The sequence below is a fragment of the Vulpes vulpes genome, chromosome 6, assembly GCF_048418805.1.
Source record: "Vulpes vulpes isolate BD-2025 chromosome 6, VulVul3, whole genome shotgun sequence".
Classification (NCBI taxonomy): Eukaryota; Metazoa; Chordata; class Mammalia; order Carnivora; family Canidae; genus Vulpes; species Vulpes vulpes.
This window is the reverse complement of record NC_132785.1, coordinates 128,337,006-128,359,002: the sequence shown is the minus strand read 5'-3', so window position 1 is coordinate 128,359,002 and position 21,997 is coordinate 128,337,006. Positions and strand designations below refer to the sequence as shown.

The window sequence follows — 21,997 nt, the reverse complement described above, 5'->3', positions numbered from 1 at the left end:
CTGTTTGAAGGCGCTGGGGCCCTGCTGCCGCTGCTGCCCTGCGGGCTGACCCACGACGACGTGGCCATGCCGGGACGCTCCCTCCTTCTTTGCTTCCTTGGGGTTTAGCTGCACGTGGCCTCCAGTGCACTCGGTTTCAGAAGCTTCTTTGCTGCCGACTGTGGTCACGGGACTGACAGGTGCACGTCTCCTCCCCCCTCGGGGCGCGGGGAGGGTGATGAGCCTGCTGAGGCCTCTGGGAGAGCCCCCCGGGGGGGCGGCCTGGGGCTGGGACACCTGGGGAGCAAGGCCAGCTCCCAGCGCCGTCCAGCTCACGTTTTCCCCGGGAGGCGTCGTCCTCCCCATTCTCCTCCCCGTGCTCCTCCCCGTGCTCCCGGCTAAACTCAGGTTGAAGCTCTGGGCCCCGGGAGATGGTAAACAAGAGGGGCGCGGCCCCGAGTGGCACCCGCCGAGCGATGGAAGAGGCCCCGGGAGCTCCGCAGCCCCCCTCGGTGCCAGGACGCAGAGGGGGCGCCAGCTGTGACACGGAAGGGGCCTCTCCCAGCCACGCGGCACCTTGACCTCCCCTCCCCGCCCGGCTCCAGAACTTTGGGCAATAAGCTCGAGCTGGGAATGGGCCTCCGGTCTGCGGAGTTTCCCGCCCGAACGACTGAGACGAGAGAGAAGGTGCGAGGCTGCCCAGGCCGCGGGCCCTCGTCCAGCGGGAGGCTGCCGGGTGCGCCCAGGGCGGCGGCGGGGCAGCGCGGGCTTCCTGCCCTCGGGTCACTAAGGCCTAAACTCAGAACATCAGGACGTGCCGGGACCGGGACGTAGGCCAGAGACTGAAACGCCAAACGACAAGACTGGAGGTGGTAACCTCGAGAAGAGGACGAGGAAAACGTGGTGATTGTGTGGCACGATGGGGCCGTGAGCGCACTGTGGCACCCAGGTTCGGGCCCCAAATCCGCGGAGAGAAGAAGGGGAGGGGCTGCTGTCTCTTTAAAAAAATATATGGCTTAGAGAACTGACACCGGGAGCTATACGCACGTGTAATTTTGTTAAAAATAAAAAAGCAGGGATCCCTGGGTGGCTCAGCGGTTTGGCGCCTGCCTTTGGCCCAGGGCGTGATCCTGGAGACCCGGGATCGAGTCCCACGTCAGGCTCCTGGTGCATGGAGCCTGCTTCTCCCTCTGCCTGTGTCTCTGCCTCTCTCTCTCTCTCTCTCTCTCTCTCGCTCTCTGTGTGACTATCATAAATAAATAAAAATTTAAAAAAATAGCAAAAAAGAAAGCAAGGCGCTAAGCAAAAACAAAAAACAAAAAAAAAACAAGGCAGTTCTCTCTAGGAAAAACCAAAGCTTCGGGGAGGTCAGTGTCGTCGCAGCGCATCACCAGACTCGGCGATGAGCAGAGTTTATATTTCGCCGTAAGCTTGAAACCTTGACTTAATACAACTTGGATAGAGAGACACTGGGGCGGGGGGGGGGGGGCGGGGGGGGGAAGGGGGGGAGCCATGTCTTGTGCTCTCACGATGAAATAGGCCGTAGATGCCGAACACGAAGATCAAGAAAGCCGTACGAGACGTAATTTGGACACATGGAGGTAAATCACCAAAAAGGAGAAAGTGCTCGCCTTGGCCGAGGGAGCCGAGGGCTGAAGTTGAGCCACCCGTGCTTGGCACAGGGCTTCTGGTAGCTTTTGGCATTTCGAACTACGTGCTTAGATGAAAATAGACATTATTCTTTAAAATGTAGGCCTCAGAGGACATTAAAGACCAGCTCCCCCTTGGCCTCTCTTCTGGTTCAGCTCTTCTCACTCCTGTGACCACTGGGGAGGCCAACATGGAGGAGCCTGGCGGGGGTGGGGGGTGAGGGCTGCAGCTGTAGGGCCCTAGCGCTTTCCAGAGAACAAGGGAAAAAAGGGACTTTCTTTTGTTGCATTTAGTAATGACAGGAGTTGAATAGGGACTTGGTGCCAGGTAAGGTGATAAACGCTGAAAATGTCCCTCACGAGGCCGAGGACCCTCACCAGCCACCTCATGGGAGTCAGTTGGGTGGCATGTGTCCTGGGCCTGTGATCTGATGCCTCTTCATTCCTGCCCCTAATCTGAGTATCTCAAATTATAAGTACTTGTGGGACACTTGGGTGACTCGGCGGTTGAGCATCTGCCTTCGGCTCAGGTCATGATCCTGAGGTTCCAGGATCAAGTCCCACATCGGGCTTCCCGCAGGGAGCCTGCTTCTCCCTCTGCCTGTGTCTTTGCCTCTCTCTGTGTCTTTCATGAATAAATAAAATCTTTTTAAAAATTATAAGTACTTGTGTACAAAGGAAAATTCTTCATGAGGAAAGGGAATTTTCATTGGCTTTCTATGTAGTGAGGAGTGTCTGCTAATGCAGTGCTGTGGGGTCGGAGCTGGGCTTTAATCTGTCCCCGTCTGGGGACCCTGTGAACACTGCCCTGGCACGTACAGCACAGGCGCCCAGAGTGAAGGCCTGTCGGTCCTGGTGCTTCTGTCCGTCAACGCGCACACATCAAATGAATGAGCACATAGCCAGAGCCTTCTGTGCTTGCAGCTCTGCTCCATGGAATGAGGACGTTTTCTACTCCGTTAGTTAAATCCACCATCTGTTTAGCTTATCCACGACAGTGAAATTAAGGTGTGTTGGGGTGTTCGGTAATATCCTATAAAGAGAAAATAAATTCCTATGTAACAGGGCCTGGGTCCAGACCACAGACCAGGCATCCAGGTGTGACTTGGTTTGTTGTGTTAGTTGCCTGATGAGGGTCATGACGGATCCTCAGGCAGGAGGCTCTGTCCTCACTCCAGGATCCCAGGACGGGACTTACTCTAGGCTCTTGAGAAGTGTCCCTGAGTCCACAGCACATACCAATCCCCACACCCCCTGTGAGCCTGGCCTTTGTGGGCACCTGGCTCACTGCTGGCCACTGCATCCTAGGACAACGCCCTTCTGTTCTGTGGATCCGGCTGTGAGATCAAGGGAGAGGACAGGAAAGTGCCCCTGAGAATAAAGCCCGCTCCTCCATGGTAGGCCCCGGAAGGAGCACAACACTATGGTGGGGTGCAGCTGTGATCCCCAGCCCTGCTTGCTCGGGGTCTCTCCTGACAGTGTCCACAAGTAGGGGAAGAGGACAGCTATGCTGAGGGTGGACAAAGGACCTTCCCTGTCCCTCCCAGTAACAAAGCCAAGGAGCACGTTCAACCGAGAAGAGATATGCACAGGTGGCTTTGCAGGTGAGGCACAGGATCAGGCTCTGTCCTCAGCTGTACCCCCTCTGCAGACCTCGTATGTCTCACTCCCACATCCATCACATGCAGGTGGAAACGGCTCTGTCCTACCTCCCAGTGCTGCTCAGAGTGAATCACTTGCTTATTTATTTACTACACCCGGATATGGTGGGAAAGCAGTGTATCACCAAGGAGGGCCGGGGACACGGCTGGGGGGGGGGCAGGGCAGACAAGTAACAGTGCAGTGACTATAAGTGTGCTCAGAGGCCCCTAGGGACTCGCTGCCTCAGAGGAACCAGGCCAGCAGCTGCTCTGCCATCAGTATGGAGGCAAGCAAGGCACAGAAGAACGGAGAGGGTCAGGTAAAAAGACATCATCCTTTATAAATAAGACATTCATTTGTATCAGGATTCACATAGAAAAATATACATTACTTCAAATAGACCTTCTCTGGATAAAATACCCGCACGTCCGGGACCGCGGTCCGACGGCACCTCACTGTGCAGCCTCTGCCTCTGTGCTTTCTGGAGGAGCCCCTTCCCGGGGGCCCGGGTGCAGGGCAGGCCCCTCCGCACCTGCCACTAGGACCATGTCCTCCTCCCCAGACACTATGGAGCCTGGATGAGACAAGATCAACCCGTCGGAAGTCTGAAGAAATATCTGTTCTTGTCCCTGAGACAGCAGCTCGTGGCACCCGTTGGTAATTTCAAAAGCCATGGCTTCGCCAACAGCGACAACACTCTCCAGTTCTCGCTGGTCAGCATGTACCTCGGCCCCAAGGGGGAAGTGGTCCAAGTCCCCTACACGGCTTCCCTGATCCCCACCAGCGGACAGCAACGCAGCCTGGCCGGGCTGAGGCCCCAGCTCCCGCACGGTCCTGGGGGCACAGTCAGCGGGCACCACGTTCACAGACAGAACCTTCCCCAGCGGAGGGCCTACGACCTCTGTGAGCAGGACATCGCTGGAGCTGGACCGCTGGCCTTTCTGGTGGGAGTCATGCACCTCAAGGCTTCCGGACCCCGAAGGCAGCAGGGATTCCACTGCTCCAGGGTGCAGCAAGGGGCTGCAGAGACACCGGCTCTCCAGGCTGTCCCCGGCATGCCAGGCCACAGACTGTTCCTGAGCACTGTCTTCAGGGAATGCGGCCACCTGTCCCCGTGTCCGCGTCCCGGGCTCTCCTAACTGAGAATAAAGACTCGGCCCGCTGATACTCTGACACGAAAGGGTAGGAGCTACAGACCCACTCTTGGCCTCTAAGTCAGCAAACGCTTTAAGCTGCCGGCCTGTGTGTAACATGCTTCCGTCACTATCAGAAACCAGCATCGCGTGGCTCTCTTCAGAGTGCTGAGAGCTGCTCCCCATCCCTTGAGAGGCACAACCTAAATGGTTCAGAAACACAGGTCAGCGTACACGTACTGCCGTGGGGCCCGTTCACTGCACTCACTCCCAAACAAGCTGGTCCAAGGTAATTTTGTGGCAAAACAAAGGGAAACCTAAACTCTCCTTGCTCCTTGGGACCAGTAGCCTCCGAGGATGGAGGAAGCTGAACGAGGCCACAGGGGTCAGTCAGGCGAGGGGAGCTATGCACTGAACGGGTGCCAGGTTCTCCCTGCTTCCACCCAATCAAGGTGCCCGCCCCCTCAGCAGCGTTCAGTAATAAGTTCTCAAATACAGAAGGCCTCCTGAAGCTGGAGGCCTTGGGATCAAGCAGGCTCTCGGGCGGTCTTACAAAGTGGTATAATGACTCTCAGTACACCGTATGTTCCACGTCTGGTTGATAGGTTCTGGCTAGAGCAGAATAAAAACCAGAGTGGGTCTGGTTTCCAACGTGAAACCTCAGCTGGCACCTAGAGCCAAGTCTCAGGGAAGCCAAGCCACAGGCGTGGCATGTCCTTGGGACCCTCCCGAGAGCGATCTACTCACCAGCATGTGGTGGCTCTTCGTTTCACTAAGGGATTCGAGAAGGCCTCCCAGACTTCAAACCCAGGGGGAAGGAGCGGGGAGGGGAGAACACTGGCAGGTTGGGATAAAACTCTTGAGAAACCTGGTTCTCTTAAGTTTGGCCCCAGGAGCACCTGCGCGTGGAGAGCAGGCCTATGGGCCTCGGGCGCACACAGGAAGAGATCATTACCCTCACTGGCAGCGGGGGCGCACGAGGTGGGCTTCTGCAGGCCTCTGCCGTCCACAGAAGGCTCCAGGGTGTCCCGGGGGGCGGCTTCTCTTCTGGTCCTCTTCGCCCAGGCCAGTCCCTCCTCTGCAGTCTATGAAGAGGAGATGCAATCAGCTAGGACTAGAAAGGAGCGGGCGAGCTCGCACTTCTCTTGTGGGCTGAAGTCCGAGCGCGGGCACTCGGCGGCACGCAGTCACCTGGCACCCCTCACCGTGTGCCCACCTCGTTTGCCCGCTTCTGCTGGCTGGCGTCCTCCGGCTCGGCCAGGCCCGGCTCCCCGCTGCGGCATGCTGCTCGTGTCCTCAGGAGTTCCAGGATTCCCAGAGACTCGGCCACCTGAGGAGGAAGGGCGCACAGGGGGAGCTGCACTGGCAGCACATCCACACGCAAGGACTCCAGGACCAAGGGGACCCGGGAGGCCCCGCCGGGTGGCACGAGGCCACCTCAACACTGACAGAAACGAAGATACCCATGAAGTTCAGAAGAACAGCTGAAGAGAGAATGGGTCCTTACCAGGACCAGAAGGTTCTGTGTTGGCACAGCATAGAAGCAGACACCAAACAGCTTTTTAAAAACGTCACTATGACCTCTTCAGTGTCAGACACCAGAGTGGGTCCTGGCCCATGATCCCTCCCGTTCTGAATGCTCACCGGTACCTTCAGGAAAACAATCATGCCCATTCCAGAATGAGGGCTACCTTTTCCAGGCAGCACAAGGGGTGAGGGTTTGGGAGCCTGCGAACCAAGCTGGGCCCCAGCTCCTCTGCTCCTGGCCTAGGGGACCTCCCTGATCCTGGGGGGTGCCCGCAGCTGCCCTGGGGGGATTCGGTGAAGATCAGATAAAGGTGACAAGTGGCAGCTGTCACTATGTATGTGTGGACATAGGAAGGAACACTGTGGGGCAGGAGGGAAGGGGAGGGAAGGAGGACAGCAGGTCAGGGTCCAAGTAGAGTCCAGCACCTCCCAGCCTGCCTGCGTCCCCCCAAGCTGAGCCCTGGTCTGTGCTCCTAGGGGGCTGTGGTTCGCCTGAACTGCCTGCAAAGATGGGTCCCGACGGGCGTGCACGGCAGCGTATGTGTCCAGTCCGCCCTGTGACAGGATGACGCCCGCACCTGCTGTGCTCACAGTTTATAACACATATAAGTTGGGCACTGGGTGGTTCAGTCAGTGGAGCATCTGACTCCTGATTTCAGCTCAGTTCTTGATTTCAGAATCGTAGGATTAAGCCCCACGCCAGGCTGCACAGAGTCTATTGGGATTCTCTCTCTCCTCTCCCTCTGTCCTTCTCCCTGCCTGCACACTCTCATTAAAATAAATAAATATTAAAAAAAAAAACAGGGGCACCTGGGTGTGTCAGTCAGTGAAGTGTCTGCCTTCGGATGAATGATCTCAGCATCCTGGGATCAAGCCCCGCACTAGGCTCCCTACTCAGTGGGGAGTCTGCTTCTCCCTCTCCTCCTCCCCCTGCCACTCTCCCTGCTTCTGCGCACCCCGTCTCAAACAAAATCTTTTTAAAAATAAAAAATAAACAAAAAAACATGTCAGTGATTCCTGCTCACTACAGCATCTGTACAAGGCTTAGAAAAAACCCACTACATTTTTATAATATGCAATTCAAGAAAATAAAATATAAAAGTTTATTAGGTAATATTAAATATTGAATTTGTATAACGCTAATGACCAAAATAACAAAAGACACAGTCCGAAGCCCCACAGACTGTGACCCAGTGTGGTTCAAGACTGCTTGCTCCAGAAGTAACATACTCCGTGTGACGCCAATGTTAGGACAGGTGGGCAGACCCGTCACCAGGTCCGTGAACCCTTAGACAGCAGTGAAAGGCAAGATGGCCAGACTATTCCTTATAGTTGTGAAAGAGGACAGTGGCTGCTCCACTTTGACCTCAAACTTGCTGGGTTCTTCTTCCCAGCTGTCTCTTGGTTTAGGGAGAAGACTCTGAGGGCACAGGATCCCATGAGGGGAATCGAGACTACCCCCTCAAGCAACAAGGATGCCCTGAGCCAGCACGACCCCTCGTGACTGACCCCCACACAGTGAAGGACCCTTCGCTGCCCACCTGTGCCCACCCACCTCTGTCCCACGTTCTCCTGACGTCCACCTACAAGTCCTTCAAGCATTTTGGAGACGGTCTTTGAGATGCTCATCCGCTCTCCTCCCTGCGTCGGCCTCGCTGAAATAAGCTCCTTTCTTGTGTGCCCCACTCGCCTCTCTGCCTATGGGTTTTGTCAGCAGTGAGTGGCCCAGCCTGGTCTGTCTGGGAGCCCGGAGCCAGGTGCTCGTGCAGCCCTGTGCACCGGCTAGAGTTGCAAGAGTATGTTTTTGAATAACCAGGAATTACTCGAAGCCATGGATCACTTGGCGCCCCATTTCAAGGCAAAGCTGAAGCCTGCCCGGGGGGATCCCTGAATGATGAGACCACACGGGGCAGGCTACACCCAGCAAAGGGTTTTATCCAAACACATAAAACCACATCAGTTCAAACTATCAGTTCAAAACATATTTTTTACCCAGAACCCAATATAGCCAGAGGCAACTTGATGATGACCGTGACAGTGAAACAAGAATTCTGTCACAACCACCACCGACAGTGTCTGTGACCCCTGGTCACCCTTCCCAGCCCACAGTGGGTGGACACCACACACCCCTACCAACCGTGCTGTTCCCTGAGGTCAGCAGTGAGAGACTATGGTGTTTTTGGGTGTTGCTGTGGCCTCTCTGCATTCCTAAGGCTTCCCAACAAACACCATTTGCTGTTATAATTTTTTAAATGTTACTTGATGGGAAAAGAGCAGAAAAGCACTGGACTATGAAGGTGTCACCACTAAAAACATACTCGTCTGGGGTGCCTGGCTGGCTCGGTAGGTGGAGCATACAACTCCTGAACTCAGGGTCATGAGTTTGAGCCCCATACTGGGTGTAGAGATGACTTTAAAAAGTGAATAAGTAAAAATAAAAACATTCTTCTCTTTAAATGGATAGCCTTCCTTCAACAAATCTAAAAGCAAAACTTTTCCCCATGAGAGACTGTTACCTTATTGTTGCTTATTTCCAGAGGCTCCTGGGAATATAGGCCAGAACCACTGAGGTAATCTTGACACATTTTCTTAACCATTTTATGCAACTCTTCAAATTCCTTATACACAGCTGGGAACAAAGGCTTTGCTAGATGACTTGTTTCAACCTTCATGAAGATAAAGATGACAAATGTTTAAACCAGAGGCAATGACTCTGTGTCCTTCATGAATAAATAATTTAAAAAAAAAATTTTTTTTAAATAAACCAGAGGCAATGAAATGGAAAATACAGAAAGAAGCTTCAATGAGGGAAGGAAATAAGCCCCTCAAGCTGTCAGCGGCCCATCATTTCCTCCACTCCCCAGTAAGAGCCTATGTGTGCCCACTGTGCTCAGTGGCAACACCAGGATGGACCAGAGAGCAAATAATCTCCAGGATGATATCCAACAGAGGACTGTGGGCCAGAGCTCCAGAGAAGGGGTGGCTGGGGGGGATCCCTGGGTGGCTCAGTGGTTTAGCACCGCCTTCAGCCCAGGGAGTGATCCTGGAGTCCCGGGATCCAGTCCCACATCAGGCTCCCTGCATGGAGCCTGTTTCTCCCTCTACCTGTGTCTCTGCCCCCCACCCCTCTCTCTCATAAATAAATAAAAACTAAACTAAACTAAACTAAACTAAACTAAATAAAATAAAATAAAATAAAATAAAATAAAATAAAATAAAATAAAATAAAATAAGGGGTGGCTGGGGGAGAGGAAGGGAATAGAAAAGTTCTGGGGACGGGCCTGCAGGCCGGAGAGGTGCCAGGGCAGCTGACTCCTTTGGGTAGCTCTGCTGGCACCTCCTGCATCGTCAGAGCAGGCTCACCAGAGAGCAGAGCCTTGTGGAGCAGGCCGGCAAGGACAGGGAGATGCCAGGGAGAGATGTGATGAGGGCCATGGGCTGGCCATGGTTTGCTGCCACCACTTTCTTGCCTCCCACACAAAGTTAAAACAGGCAAGGGGGTCCTTGAACAGCCTGCCTGAAAGACCTGGCCATGCAGGCAGGAGCCCTACACCAGGCATCTGGGTGGGGCCAGCAGGCTCGCTTCAGCTCTGTCCTGGGGGAGAGAAAGGATTCCAAATGGCCCGGCTGTTTCTAAAATGTGAAAGATGTCTTTCGAAATAACTGCAACTCACCCTTCCATCATTTAGACTCACTAAAGCAACTCACCTTCATCAGAAGGAACTCGTACACGGTCACGACCTGAGCCAGTGGAGGCAAGGCCAATTCCACTAGTGCGTCCCGGTCACACCCACGAAGAAACTACAGGAGAGAGCACTGGATGACTTTGAAAGCCCAAGAGAATCTCCCAGGAGCCAACAAGTTGATACAACAACGTAAAAGACATAAAGTTTCCCCAAATCTCAGTGATTAAGCAACTCTCAACCATAACCATTTTGTTTACTAAATAGCTCACTTGTTTATCCATGAATGACACGTATGACCAACTCTGGATTCAGTCTGACTCCCCTACGGCAGCACTGAACATGTAGTGGGTACCAGGCACTGGATAAGGATATGTGTTCCCTACTCTCCGGGGACACTAAGTAGTGCCAGAGATGATAAAGCAAACAAGTCTAGGCAGCCTGCAGTCTGGAGACCACTGCCAAAGGACAAGTGGGAGGAGGACCCAGGTGAAAGCAGGGATGGCTCAGTGAGGTTGGGGGAGAGAGAGATGCGGGGAGGGCATGCTCTTCTGGACAGGAGGAGGAGTCAGGGAAGGGGTGTAAGGAATGACTGTGGGTTCCCAGCTGGTGCCCAGGCAGATCCTGGACAAGTTAGCGGTGGGACAGGAAGCCGACTTGCAGACTCTGTGGGCTCTGCTGAGAAGTGAAGCTGGAGTGGTTTACGGGACACCCGGGTGAGGATGTCTGAAATCAGAGCTCCGGGGATCAGGAGAGATGTGATAGGGCGTACCGGCAGTACACGGGTGTCAGCAGAGGGCAGATGGTCACGGACTCAATGGAATGAAGTAAACCTGGAACTTGGCACCGAGGTGGCTGTTACGTGTTGCCATGCACACGGCACTCAGGTCATGGTGGTATTGTAAATGTTAATGAATCGAGTCAAGGACGACCTTACCTCCTACTTCTAAAAATTAATCATCTGGGATTAATTAACAAGCCCAACGAGAGAAAAGCGAATTCACCAGAGTTTAAATTTCCCCCTGGCACGTGAAAGCTCATCAAGTCTTCTAGGAAACCCGCTTCCTGTCTGAAAACCTCTCATTTCCCCCTGCGGGTGAGCTGGAGGCCCTGGTTCCCTATGGGCACCCGAGACCAGCTGTCTCACTAACTCGCTACTTTGCACTCTGCTACCGTTCACTTCTTTACGATACTCACCTGGCCAGTATGCGGCAGCTTAACACATCCCAGCCAGAGACAGTCTGGATGAATTTAGGGTTCCACTTTCCTAAATCAATCCGATTCAATTCACTAAGCCTACTCTCAAAGGGCTGGAGATTCCAGGGTTCAAAGCCTGAAACATGCTTTTATGCCCTAAATCTTTTCACAGAAAAATAGAAACCATTTCTGTTGTTTGCTAAACTGCTTCTATGAAAACATGGGTTATAATCATCCCAAAACTGATAAAGGCAAGCAGCTCTTGATATATCTGAAGCCCTCTTATCATGTCAAACAGGGTAACCTGGGAATTACTCCAGGTAATACTATCCCTGCATTCATTACACACTTCATCCAATTACATTTCAGGTGAACTCTTCAGTTGATCTGGGTATTTGACTTTTAATTCAGAAACCTAATAGTGTGTTGCCACACACCATGCCGAAGACACAGGTTTCAAGAATGGGGTCTAGGAGCCACGCACCTCCTTGAGCCTGGCTCTGGCCCTCGAAGCACTCTGCACGCCTGCTGCACGGGCATCCTCAGGCAGGTGAGCCTCGCTGCTCCGCCCAAGGACAGCTGTGTTGGCCTCCGCAGGAGCTTTGGAGCAGTCACTTCTTCTAGGGCCTGGGTGTCCCTCTGGTCCCAAAAGTGCTGAATAACTTCCATTTTCTGGTTCAGATACCAAGGCCTCTTCAACTTCTATAGACTGGCTATTCTAGATAGCGTTACACACCCAAAACAAAAATAAAACATTTTATACGCCATCGTGACAACCTGACAGCAAAAAAACGTCAAGTCGAAAGCAAGGAACTTGCTAAATTATTTCTCCTTTGTATTATCAAGACACATTAACTATGATCAATGCATCTTCAACCTTCCCAACAAAGTTCCCCTTTGCTAATATGAACACCCAGTGAGTATTAGCTAGCTGGTAACCCTGGGTATTGCCCGAAATGAAACAAGGAACTTGTCTGACATGACTGTCAGCTTACAAATTAAACTGAAATTTGGACATTCATAATTTAACCATTTTAAATGACTTTAAAAAATCATTTCCTATTGGATATACTTCAAACCATAAAATTCATACTTTGAAAAGATACAGTTCAGTACATTTTTCATACACTCAAAGTGTATGACGTGTAACCATTACCACTAATCCCAAAACATGTTTGTCCCCCACTCCCCACCCCCTGCAAGAAGACCCGTTGGCATCATTCATTCTTCCCTGCCCCCAGGAGCTGTGAATCTATCTACATCTTTATGGATTTGCACAGTTTCTGAAGAGTCCTGGGTCTGATGCTGTCTAGCTACTTCCTCATTCCATACGCGCTCCCCCTCTGAACACAGGAGTAATCCACCTCATCTCCCAGGATGGATGGAAGGAATACACTTCACGTGGCAGCTAGCACCAAGTCCGTCCTCTTAACTCGTATGGAGCTCTCCCTCTACATCTTCATTACCACGGGAGGAATGCCAGGTCTGCCTGTGGCTTCAGGTGCCAGGAGTTGGCTCCCAGAAAAGGACAGGGAGACACAGGCCTGCACATCCCTCTGCACCCCAGCAGCCGGAGGCACCTCTCAAAGTGGCTGCCATCTGGGCAGCTACGACACCCAAGGCAGGTGCCTGTATTCGGGAAGTCAAGTATACAAGTTGCTTCTGCTGTGGTGTAGGATTTCATCATTTAAAAAAAATATTTTATTTATGTATATCAGAGAGAAAGAGAGGCAGAGACACAGGCAGAGGAAGAAGCAAGCTCCATGCTGGGAGCTTGATGTGGGACTCGATCCCGGGACCCCAGGATCACGCCCTGGGCCAAAGGCAGGTGCCAAACCGCTGACCCACCCAAGGATCCCCGGATTTCATAATTTTTTAAAAAGATTTTGTTTATTTATTTGAGAGAGAGACAGAGACAGAGACAGAGAGAGCGGGGGAAGGAGCAGAGGAGAGAATCTCAAGCAGACTCCCCACTGAAAGCAGAGCCTGAATCAGGGCTCGATCCCATGACCCCAAGATCATGACCTGAGCACAAACCAAGAGTCGGACACTGAACTGACTAAGGCACCCTGGCAGCCCTAGGATTTCATTATTGGAGGAAGTAGAAGTGCCAGCTAGCCTGGTCGTCCTGAGACCAGCACAGCTGCTGTCCCCTGGGATTACTAACAGTGCCCCTTTCACTCTCAGAATGTCCTGCTTTGGATGATAAACTATATGTCGCCCTAGTCCTCCCTCAATTCCAGTAGAGAGGTTTCTCAAAAGTTGGGGCTTTACCAGCCGTGAGAGGTGCAGCGCCTCCCGCAATGAGGCAGCCTCAGCTGTGGGCTGTGAAATCAGAAGAGCTAAATCTAATTCCTGCCTGGCCAAGTTCTAGAAGGTGTACAAGGCTCCCGTCCACAAGGGCCATGCCATAAACGGTACTGTGGTGGTGTTATTAGCACGGAAGCTAATGCCACATGGGGAGGCAGTACTTTGGAACCTCACACGAGGCTGCCCTTGGTCCTGCCACTAGACCCCAACAAGCACGCCCAAGGGGCGGATCTGTAAGCCGAGCGGCGCCAGCCCCAGCCCCCTTCAGAAGCCGCCCTGGGGCAGGGGGGCGGCCAGGGGGCGGCCAGAGCAGAGGCGCTCAGCTTCAACAGCACCCCAGTCCCTAACATCACAACTCCCATCGAGTAGCCACGCCGATTGCAGCGCTGGTTTCTCTAACATTTCAGAAACCGCAATTACAACTGTCATTACCTAGCCACAGGCACGGAGAGAGGTGACAGCCCCCACAAGCTGGAGGAAAAGGACGGAGGGAGCTTGAGGCGAAGCGGGTGAGGGTGACCGACGAGGCCCGCCGTTTGTGGGAGCCAAGTGCTCCGTCTCGTCTGCATTTCGGAAATAACCGACCTCTCGCACACACGCGCACGCACACACGCCACACGTTTAGGAATGTATAAACCTGCTGTCGACACACTCTGACGCAGTGATGCAGCGAGGCTGACGTCCACCGGCCTAGTCTGACTGTGAGTTTCTGAAAGGACGAAATGCCAGCGCGGGTCCCTGCCACACTCCAGGAAGCGCGCCCCTGGGCTCTGCCGACCCAGACCTCTCCCAAGGCCTGCTGTTAGGTCAGCATCAGCCAGGAGGGCTCTGAGATCAGCTTTACCGGCCAGATCTAAAGCAGCAGGGGCTATGTTCCCACGGAACACGCTCAGCAAACCCCGCTGCACACACCCACAGGGACACGCATCCCCTCGCTCGTGTGGCGGCGGCGTGGACGACAGCAGGGAAATGTCAGATGCGCAGCTCGGATCTCCGTTCCTCCGAGCCTCACCTGAACCGCCATCAGCTACCACAGAGGCTGACGTCAGGAGGGGCAGAAAGGACACAGCCACCAGACCCACACGTTACCTGCAGGCCGGCGCCGGCCGACGGGGCCGCTTCCTCACTCAGCAGAGCTGGCGTGGGCAGCTGCGGCGAGGTCCGGCTGGCACTCCTGCTCCCGTTGGCTTTCTCACTCGGCGACACCTCGGACTCCAGCTGGCCGTGGCCTGGGTTAAGTTTGAGGTGCCGGGCCAGGCCCCCCTTTCCAATGTAGGATTTTTCACACGTTGGACACTTAAAAGTCTTGGGCTTCAGGGAGCAGCTGGACAAGTCAAAGAGCGCCTGCTTTCCCCTCTGTTCTTCATCCTCTTCCACACTCAGTTCTGAATAATCGTCAGAATCTGACAAGTGACCGTCAGCCAAATCCTCTGTTTTTATGAATTTATAATCTTTAGCTTTATACTTGGGAGGTCGAGATATCCGTCCGGAACGTGTTTTCACTTTTAAAGATTTTTTTAGCTTCTCAGTGTGTTTTGTGTGCGAAATAAATGAATTCGCAGAGCTGGATGACACAGATGTTGCTGCCGGCGGGTCAGAAGCTGAGAAAGGGGCCAGCGCGGCACCCTGTCCATTCGGAGCCACTGGCTGGAGGGTGGGCAGTGGCCTCTGTATGAACACCTGAACGGGAGGTAAGTTACCCGGGAAGCGTGGCTGCGGCCTGGTGTTCAGGACGGGTTGCACCCTAAGCCCCAGCACCCTGGAATGCCTCACGGGCAGCTGGCTCAGGCTGGCTGGCTTGGGCTGGATGGTGGCCAGTGGGGGCGTTGGCCTCTCCTGACCTTTCATTTCTCCAGATGTTACTTTAACACAAATGGCTTCCAGTTGCTTAAATACAGAAAGAGAAAAGCATTAGGCTTATCAACATTTCTACAATTTTGTTCTCATCTTAAGTGTATTACTGAAATTTTTTTAAGTTTTAAAATACATCTTGCCTATAAAAATTTATTTAATGTAACCGCACTATTTACAGTGGTGTTTCTCAAGCTTTCTGACCAGACCAGTGATATACTTTACATCACATCCTTATGTGCCTGTGCAGAAACATGTGCATACATAAATGAAAGTTCACAAAACTACTTACCATTTCTGACATAAATGTCTTCTGATAGTGTCTATTCTATATTATTAAAAAAATACTAGAATACTTCACTAAATTGACTTCATGGCCCAATAAGAAATATCCTTCTTTACAGTTTTACATTCGTATTTACTTGGAATTCCTACTACTCTAAATTTGACTCAATTCAGGACATAGGCTCATCTTATTGAAAAATTTTTAATGAAATTCTAGGAACAAAAAAGGCCATAAAGAGCAATGTAACATAGGTCCCTACCACCTGCCTTAAGGTATACAACATTAACCTTATAGATACAACTTTGCTATTCTTCCAATCTGCCTGCTGGCATCTTTACCCCATCCTGCAAGTTTGTCCTTCTCATGCACTTTTTATAAGACTTACTTGAGAGGGGGGATGGAGGAGAGTATGCGTAGTAGGGAGGGGCAGAGGGAGAGGGAGACTCTCAAGCGGACTCCCCACTGAGCACGGAGCCTGATGCAGGGCTTGATTCCATGACCCTGAGATCATGAACTGAGCCAAAATCAAGAGTCAGACTCTTAACCCGCTAAGCCATCCAGGTGCCCCTCTCATGCATTTTATATATTACATATGTAGATATCCCTAAAAATAGGCAGTTCAGTTTTGACATACTTTTAAACTTCATGTAAGTGAAAATCATCTCCTGCAATTTGGTGGGGTTTTTTTCAGGTTTTTTACTCCCTATCTGGCTTGTGAAATTTATCCATGTGGAGGTGTGTAGTTCTCATTTACTCTGCAGTATGAAAACACTTTCCTGTTGATGGACAAGTGTCTATAGCCTTGTGGTCTGGTATGCTCAGAAGCTTCACAGATGTGAGTGTACACGTGTGTGAGTTTCTCCAGGGCACATACCTAGGAGGGGGTGTTTGACAACTTTTTAACATCTAATAAAATTTCAGGGGTGCCTGGGTGGCTCAGTTGGTTGAGCATCTGACAGTGGATTTCGGCTCAGGTCATGATCTCAGGATCATGGAATTGAGCCCCACAATGGGCTCCCTGCTCAGTGGGGAGACTGCTTCAGATTCTCTCTCCTTCTGCCCCTCCTCCTGCTTGTGTGCACTCTTTCTAAAATAAATAAATCTTTAAAAAAAATTGTTTTAGATGCACATGCTTTTAGACACAGCAACTCTGCTTCTTGGATTCCATAAGAAACATAGGTAAAGACATGTAGGTCTTAGAGGTTCAAGACAGCACAGTCTGCAATAGTGAACATCCACCAAGAGTGGGGTGGGGGGTTGCCATCAACAATGTTCCACAAATAATTATTGAGCAGTGACCATATGTTAAAGACAATGATTTAAGTTTTAGGGATGTAATGGTCACAGCTCAGGGGAGAGACAGCAAAATGGACAAGGCTCATAGCCTCGAAGTACAGAAATAATCAGAACATTTGTGCAGGAAAAGAGAGACAAACCTCATCATCCAGAACAAGTTTTCCCAACCTTGGCACAACTGACATTTCAGACCATTAATTCTTTGTTATGGTGGCCGTCCTGTACAGTGTAGGATGTTGACAGTATCTCTGCCTCTACCCACTAGATGCCAGTAGCACCCCCCAACTTGTGACAAAAACATCTCCAGACACTGCCAAACACCTCTGTAGGGTAAAACTCCCCCCTGATTGATCAGGACCACCGATTTGGGACCTCCAACGGGCCCTCTTTGGACTCAACCCTATATACTATGTGGAGGCTCAATAAAAATAAAAATGTCATGCAGGGCAGAATGAAACTTCTGTCTCCATGTTATGCATCTACCACAAAGAGCAGAGACAATTCAATATACCAGTTTATGAGGCTGTGTAAAAAGCTGGTGCCAGAAGCCCATGAGGACCAATCCTGGGGTACTTGTGAATTGGTTGACAATGATCTTTTAATAATCATACTTGTTTCACTTTACTACCAGTCATTTAGGTCTAACCTCTTGGGATATTACCAGATAATACCAATACACACACACACGCACGCCAAATTCTATTATGTTAGGAGTACCTCACTGGCAAAACTGGTCTAATTTTTAAATCTGCTCCAGACTAGTTTAGCATGTGGGTGTTGTACTTGATACTTTGTTATATATTTATTCCACTTAGCAAACTTTTACTAAGTATCTGTGTGCCAATACTTACAAATAAGCCAATGTGGGTGAGGAGATGGGTGACATAGGTGAAGGGGATTAAGAGGTACACACTTCCAGTTATAAAGTCATGGAGGTGAAAGGTACGACATAGGAAATATAGTTGGTAATATTGTAACCACATTGTATGGTGACAGTGACTACACTTGTGACGAGCACTGAATAATGTACAAACCCATGGAATCACTGTTGTACATCTGAAACTAACATTGTATGTCAACTATACTTCAATTAAAAAAAAAAAACTACAAAAAAATAAGCCAAGTCCTAGCCTCACCCTTGAGGTGGGTAGCTTCCCCTGCCATGCCTTACAGACCTGCTGAATCAGGATCTCCTGCCCCACAATTTGTACTTTCAAAAGCTCCACTGACGATTCGGAAGGCAGACAATGGGCTCCCTAAGGAAACAATGACACCATGGTGCAACAGGTACAGTAAGAGGCAGCCTTGTGGGTGGGGTGGGGAAGGACTGGCTTCCCACGACAGGTGACCTACTTAAAAAAAAAAAAAAAAAAAAGCTTTTATTTATTTACTCATGAGGGGCAGAGACACACACAGAGGGAGAACCAGGCTCCCCACAGGGAGCCCGATGCGGGACTCGACCCGAGGGCCTTGGGATCACTACCTGAGCCAAAGGCAGACTCCCAACTGCTGAGCCACCCAGGTGCCCTGAGAGGTGATCTATTAAGGCAGAAGAGAATTTTGGCCAGGTGGAAAGGTAGTCTAGGTGTAAGGGAAAATGTGTGAATGCACAGGCGCATGAAAAAGGGTGAGACCTGTTGGAAGAAACTGAAAATGTTCCTAAGGTACAGGAACAGGAGGGTGGGGAGGAATGTGAGCCAAAATCTGACCCACATGAGTGGGTCCACTTGGTCTGTGCCTTCTGACCCACACCACCCTCCACAGAGAATCACACGGCCTGGCCTGGGTTTTCCAAATGCACATTCCACCCCACCCCACCCCACCCCTGCCTGTCCTTTTCCATATTTTCAACTGGGATTCACCCTTCGACAAAGTGCACTGAGTTATCTGTAGCTTTCTGACCTTGATTAGAAGTTACCTAAGTCATGTTTTACCTCATTGGTTAGATCATAACCTCCTTAGGTGCAAAGTACATATCTGGTTTGCTTGTGCAGCCTCCATGGGCCTCAAAGGGTATCAGCTCACTAGACAGCAAGACTACTGTGAAGGCAGGTAGAATTTATGTCATCCCAATTAGGTTACCTGCAGAATACAAGCATGCCACTTCATCCTGATTAAGTGTGCTTGCATTTTATGGAAAATGCCATTTTCGGACTCTTTAAGTTGCCATACCAAACCCAAAAAGCTGGGGTCACATTCAACAGGTGTTGAAGTGCAGCCATACCTGGGGACCCCTGGGCAAAGTCACTCGACCTCTCTGAGCTTATTTTTCATCTCTAAAATGGGGATACAAACATATTTGTGTGCCTGAGAAGCGGCCTGGCGCAGTGGCAGGCATGGAGGAGAGGCTCTGCAAACAGCAGCCACCATCACCCTCCAGACTTGCTGTGCACTGCCTATGCAAGAGACATGGGTTTCTCTCAGCAGCGTGAGCTAGAAGGCTCATCCAATGAGCCATCCCTCCTGCAAATACAGGGCCAAAGCCCAAAGAGGTTGGGTTACTTAAGCTCACACCTCTCTAAGTGGTTTGGGCAGAATCATAGATGTCTTCTCAAACTTTAGCAAGACACTTCCCCAGTCTTGATCACTAACTGGATACAACTCTAAGCAGCCAAAATCACTCAGTGAAAATAAATAAATAAATAAATTAATTAATTAATTAAAATAAAATAAAAACCAATGAAGACTTAATAACAACAACTATCACTGTTGATTCTATCTATTTCTTCTAGTGGAAGAAGCACGTCTCCAGGAACTTTGGGATGAGAAGCGCCAGTGCCATTTGCAAGCCCAGCTATGAAAGGGGGTGTGGATTTACAGATGATGTGAAGGACCTCTGGCTTCAGGAGCTACACCAGACCAGGGCTTGGAAGGCCATGCTCCGGTTCCAGCTTCCCTAGTGGCCAACAGCTGTGTGACCCGCGAAATAATAACAGTGAGAAATGAGGTTTTGTGGTATGCTGAGTGCTTTCTTTCACATGTTTCCTTAAGTGTATGTCAGGCACTGTGCCGGGCACCGCGGTGTCACGCCCAGGTACCACCACCCAGGCTGGTACATCCTGCAGGGAACCAGGGTAACGTGCTTAATTGCGTCCCACGTCTCTGCGTCGGCAGCTTCCACCGGAAAAGCTCTGCAGCTTGGTTCCTTCTAATGCCTTCAGGCCTCGGGTCCAGCGTCGGGCCTAAGGCCTACTCACTCTAAAGCAGCCGCCTTGTCATTCCCAGAACCTCCCTCGGGTCCTTCGCCGACTGTTCAGCGGCCCCTGCGGCACCTAGGGCAGTGCTTCGAACACAGCTGGGTGCTCAGCAAACGCGGGACAAAGGCCCCGAGCGGCGCCGGGAAGGCGGGGGGGCGTCCCAGGCGGGGGCCCGGCCGGCTGGACGAGGCCGCTGCGGGAGCTGCAAACGCCCGCGCAGTGACAGGCGGGGGCGGACGCCGGCTCTCCCGCCGGCAGCTCCGAGGCCGAAGAGGGGCCGCAGGGACTCGGGCCCCGTCCGCCCGCCGCGAGGCCCCGGCGCCCTCGGGGCCTCAGTTTCCCCACGTCCCTCCCGGTGCCTCACCTGGGGAGGCAGCAGGCGCGGCGGGCGCGGGGGCTCGGCGCTGGGGCCCCGCTGCAAGGCGGCCTGCTGCGCCGCGTCCCGCAGCCGCCGCGCCGCGTCCTGCAGCACGAAGGGGGGCGGCGGCGGCCCGGCGGGCGGCTGCGCCTTCGTCACCTGCTCCAGGACCCGCCGCAGCTGCTCGGGGCCCAGCGGGGCCACGCGCGCCGAGCTGCCGCTCTGGCCGGGGGGCGCCCGGCCGCCGCCGCCTTCCTCGCTGCCATCCTCAGCCTCCGGCTCCGCATCCGCCATGGCAGCCGACACGGAGGCTCGAACCCGCGCCCCCGCGCGACGGCGACTCAAATGTGCGTCACCTGGGAAAGGGGGGTGGGGACTACGAGTGCCCCGCAGGCCAAGACACCTCGGAAGGCGACCGCACCTGGAAGAGCACGTCAGTGGGCGGGGCCTCGTTGGCCCCGCCCCTCGCCTCTGCGCCAAAGACCCAGTGGGCCTGGTTTCCCTCTCTCCCGTCGCAGACGTGTCTAACTTTCAGAGAGCGCCCCTCCGGGTGCTCCCCAGGGTCCCGCAGGCGGGGCCCGGGAGCTCAGCGCCCCTCAGCCTAGCGTCACACTATCCAGAAGTTCTCCAGGTCATGTGCATCACAACCACCTGAAGATCCTGCCTTAACACCTGATTAATAATAGATCCGGCAGGGGATCCAAAGTGTGCTTTTTTTTTTTTTTTTTTTTTAATAGTTTTATCAGGGCGTCTAGGTGGTTCAGTTGGTTAAGCGGCTGCCTTGAGCTCAGGTCATGATCCCAGGGTCCCTACTCAACCGGGAGCCTGCTTCTCTCTCTCTCTCTGCCCCTCCCCTGCTCATGCACAGTCTCTCTCTCTCTCTCTCTCTCCCCCTCTCTCTCAAATAAATAAATGAAATATTTTAAAAAATAATGAGTTATATTATTTTTTTTAAGTAGGCGCCATGCCCAACGTGGAACTTGAACTCAGGACTCTGAAATCAAGAGTTAGGTGCTCCACCAACTGGCCAGGCCTCCTCAAAGGGTGCAGTTTTTTAAAGGGGGGACAGGCAGAGGCTCTACTCCCAGCGTGGAGCAGGAGGTGGAGGGCCCATCCCACCACCCAGAGATCATGACCTGAGCAGAAATCAACTCTGATGCCCAAGGGACTGAGCCACCCCTGCACCCCCCCCAAAGTGTGCATTTTTAACAAGGGTGCACCCAACCCCAAATTGCTCCCAGGTGAACCCATTGGGTGTACCTTAAGGGCCAAGATGGTATTTTATTCAGTGCTCAGCACAGGCCCTGGCCCAGAGCACGGGATTACAGAGTGAATGATGCCTAGAGGAATAGGAAGGAAAGAGAGGGAGGGAGGGAGGGAGGAGGAGGTAAAAAAGGAGGGAGGGAGAGGAAGGAAGGAAGGAAGGAAGGAAGGAAAGAAGGAAGGAAGGAAGGAAGGAAGGAAGGAAGGTCCCCACCCCTCTCCACATTTCAGTACCATCCATCCCAGCTCCACCACTCCCTCTTCTACAGCCCAACCTTTCCCAGTCTCCCCTCTCTACCCTCCTGGCTCTGTGTGTCTTTCCCACCGAGTCCTATAACTACTGGTGTGTGCTTCTTTCTCAGCTCTCCTCCCCAGAGAGCGCAGTGGGGCCATTGGTTGACAAACAGTTATTAAGTGCCTGCTGGGTGAGTCCCACGCCTGCCTTCAGGGCTGTCCTGCCTTCTTATACAGTCTAGGCAGGAAGAGGCGGAGGGAACTGGCATTTTCAGTAGAATATAATGAGTGTCTTGATGCTCTCAAGTGAGGGAGGCTGGGGAGCCAGGCTGATGCTTGAGGAGCTTGTGATCATTTTTCTCTCCACAGGGCCACCACCATCATCATCGTGGT

General features: G+C 52.3%; 1 protein-coding gene across 1 annotated transcript; it reads right to left on the bottom strand.

Annotated features, from left to right (window-relative positions):
* Window positions 1–3,584: 3,584 nt before the first annotated feature.
* Window positions 3,585–20,431, bottom strand: ZNF839 (zinc finger protein 839). Its single transcript, XM_072762354.1, has 8 exons — window positions 20,114–20,431; window positions 14,209–15,006; window positions 11,294–11,527; window positions 9,638–9,730; window positions 8,446–8,595; window positions 5,619–5,732; window positions 5,358–5,487; window positions 3,585–4,605 (listed from the first exon to the last, which is right to left on the bottom strand). The coding sequence occupies exons 1-8, from the start codon at window positions 20,399–20,401 to the stop codon at window positions 3,722–3,724; spliced, it is 2,691 nt and encodes an 896-aa protein (XP_072618455.1). The 5' UTR covers window positions 20,402–20,431; the 3' UTR covers window positions 3,585–3,721.
* Between the last annotated feature and the right edge of the window lie 1,566 nt (window positions 20,432–21,997).

Coding starts and splice junctions, on each gene's coding strand:
- ZNF839 (XM_072762354.1), bottom strand. CDS start 20,401: ATGGCGGATGCGGAGCCGGAGGCTGAGGATGGCAGCGAGGAAGGCGGC. Junction 15,007..20,113: donor CGCGCCTGCTGCCTCCCCAG/GTGAGGCACCGG, acceptor TCTGTATTTAAG/CAACTGGAAGCCATTTGTGT. Junction 4,606..5,357: donor CGCCCCCGCTGCCAGTGAGG/GTAATGATCTCT, acceptor TGAACCATTTAG/GTTGTGCCTCTCAAGGGATG.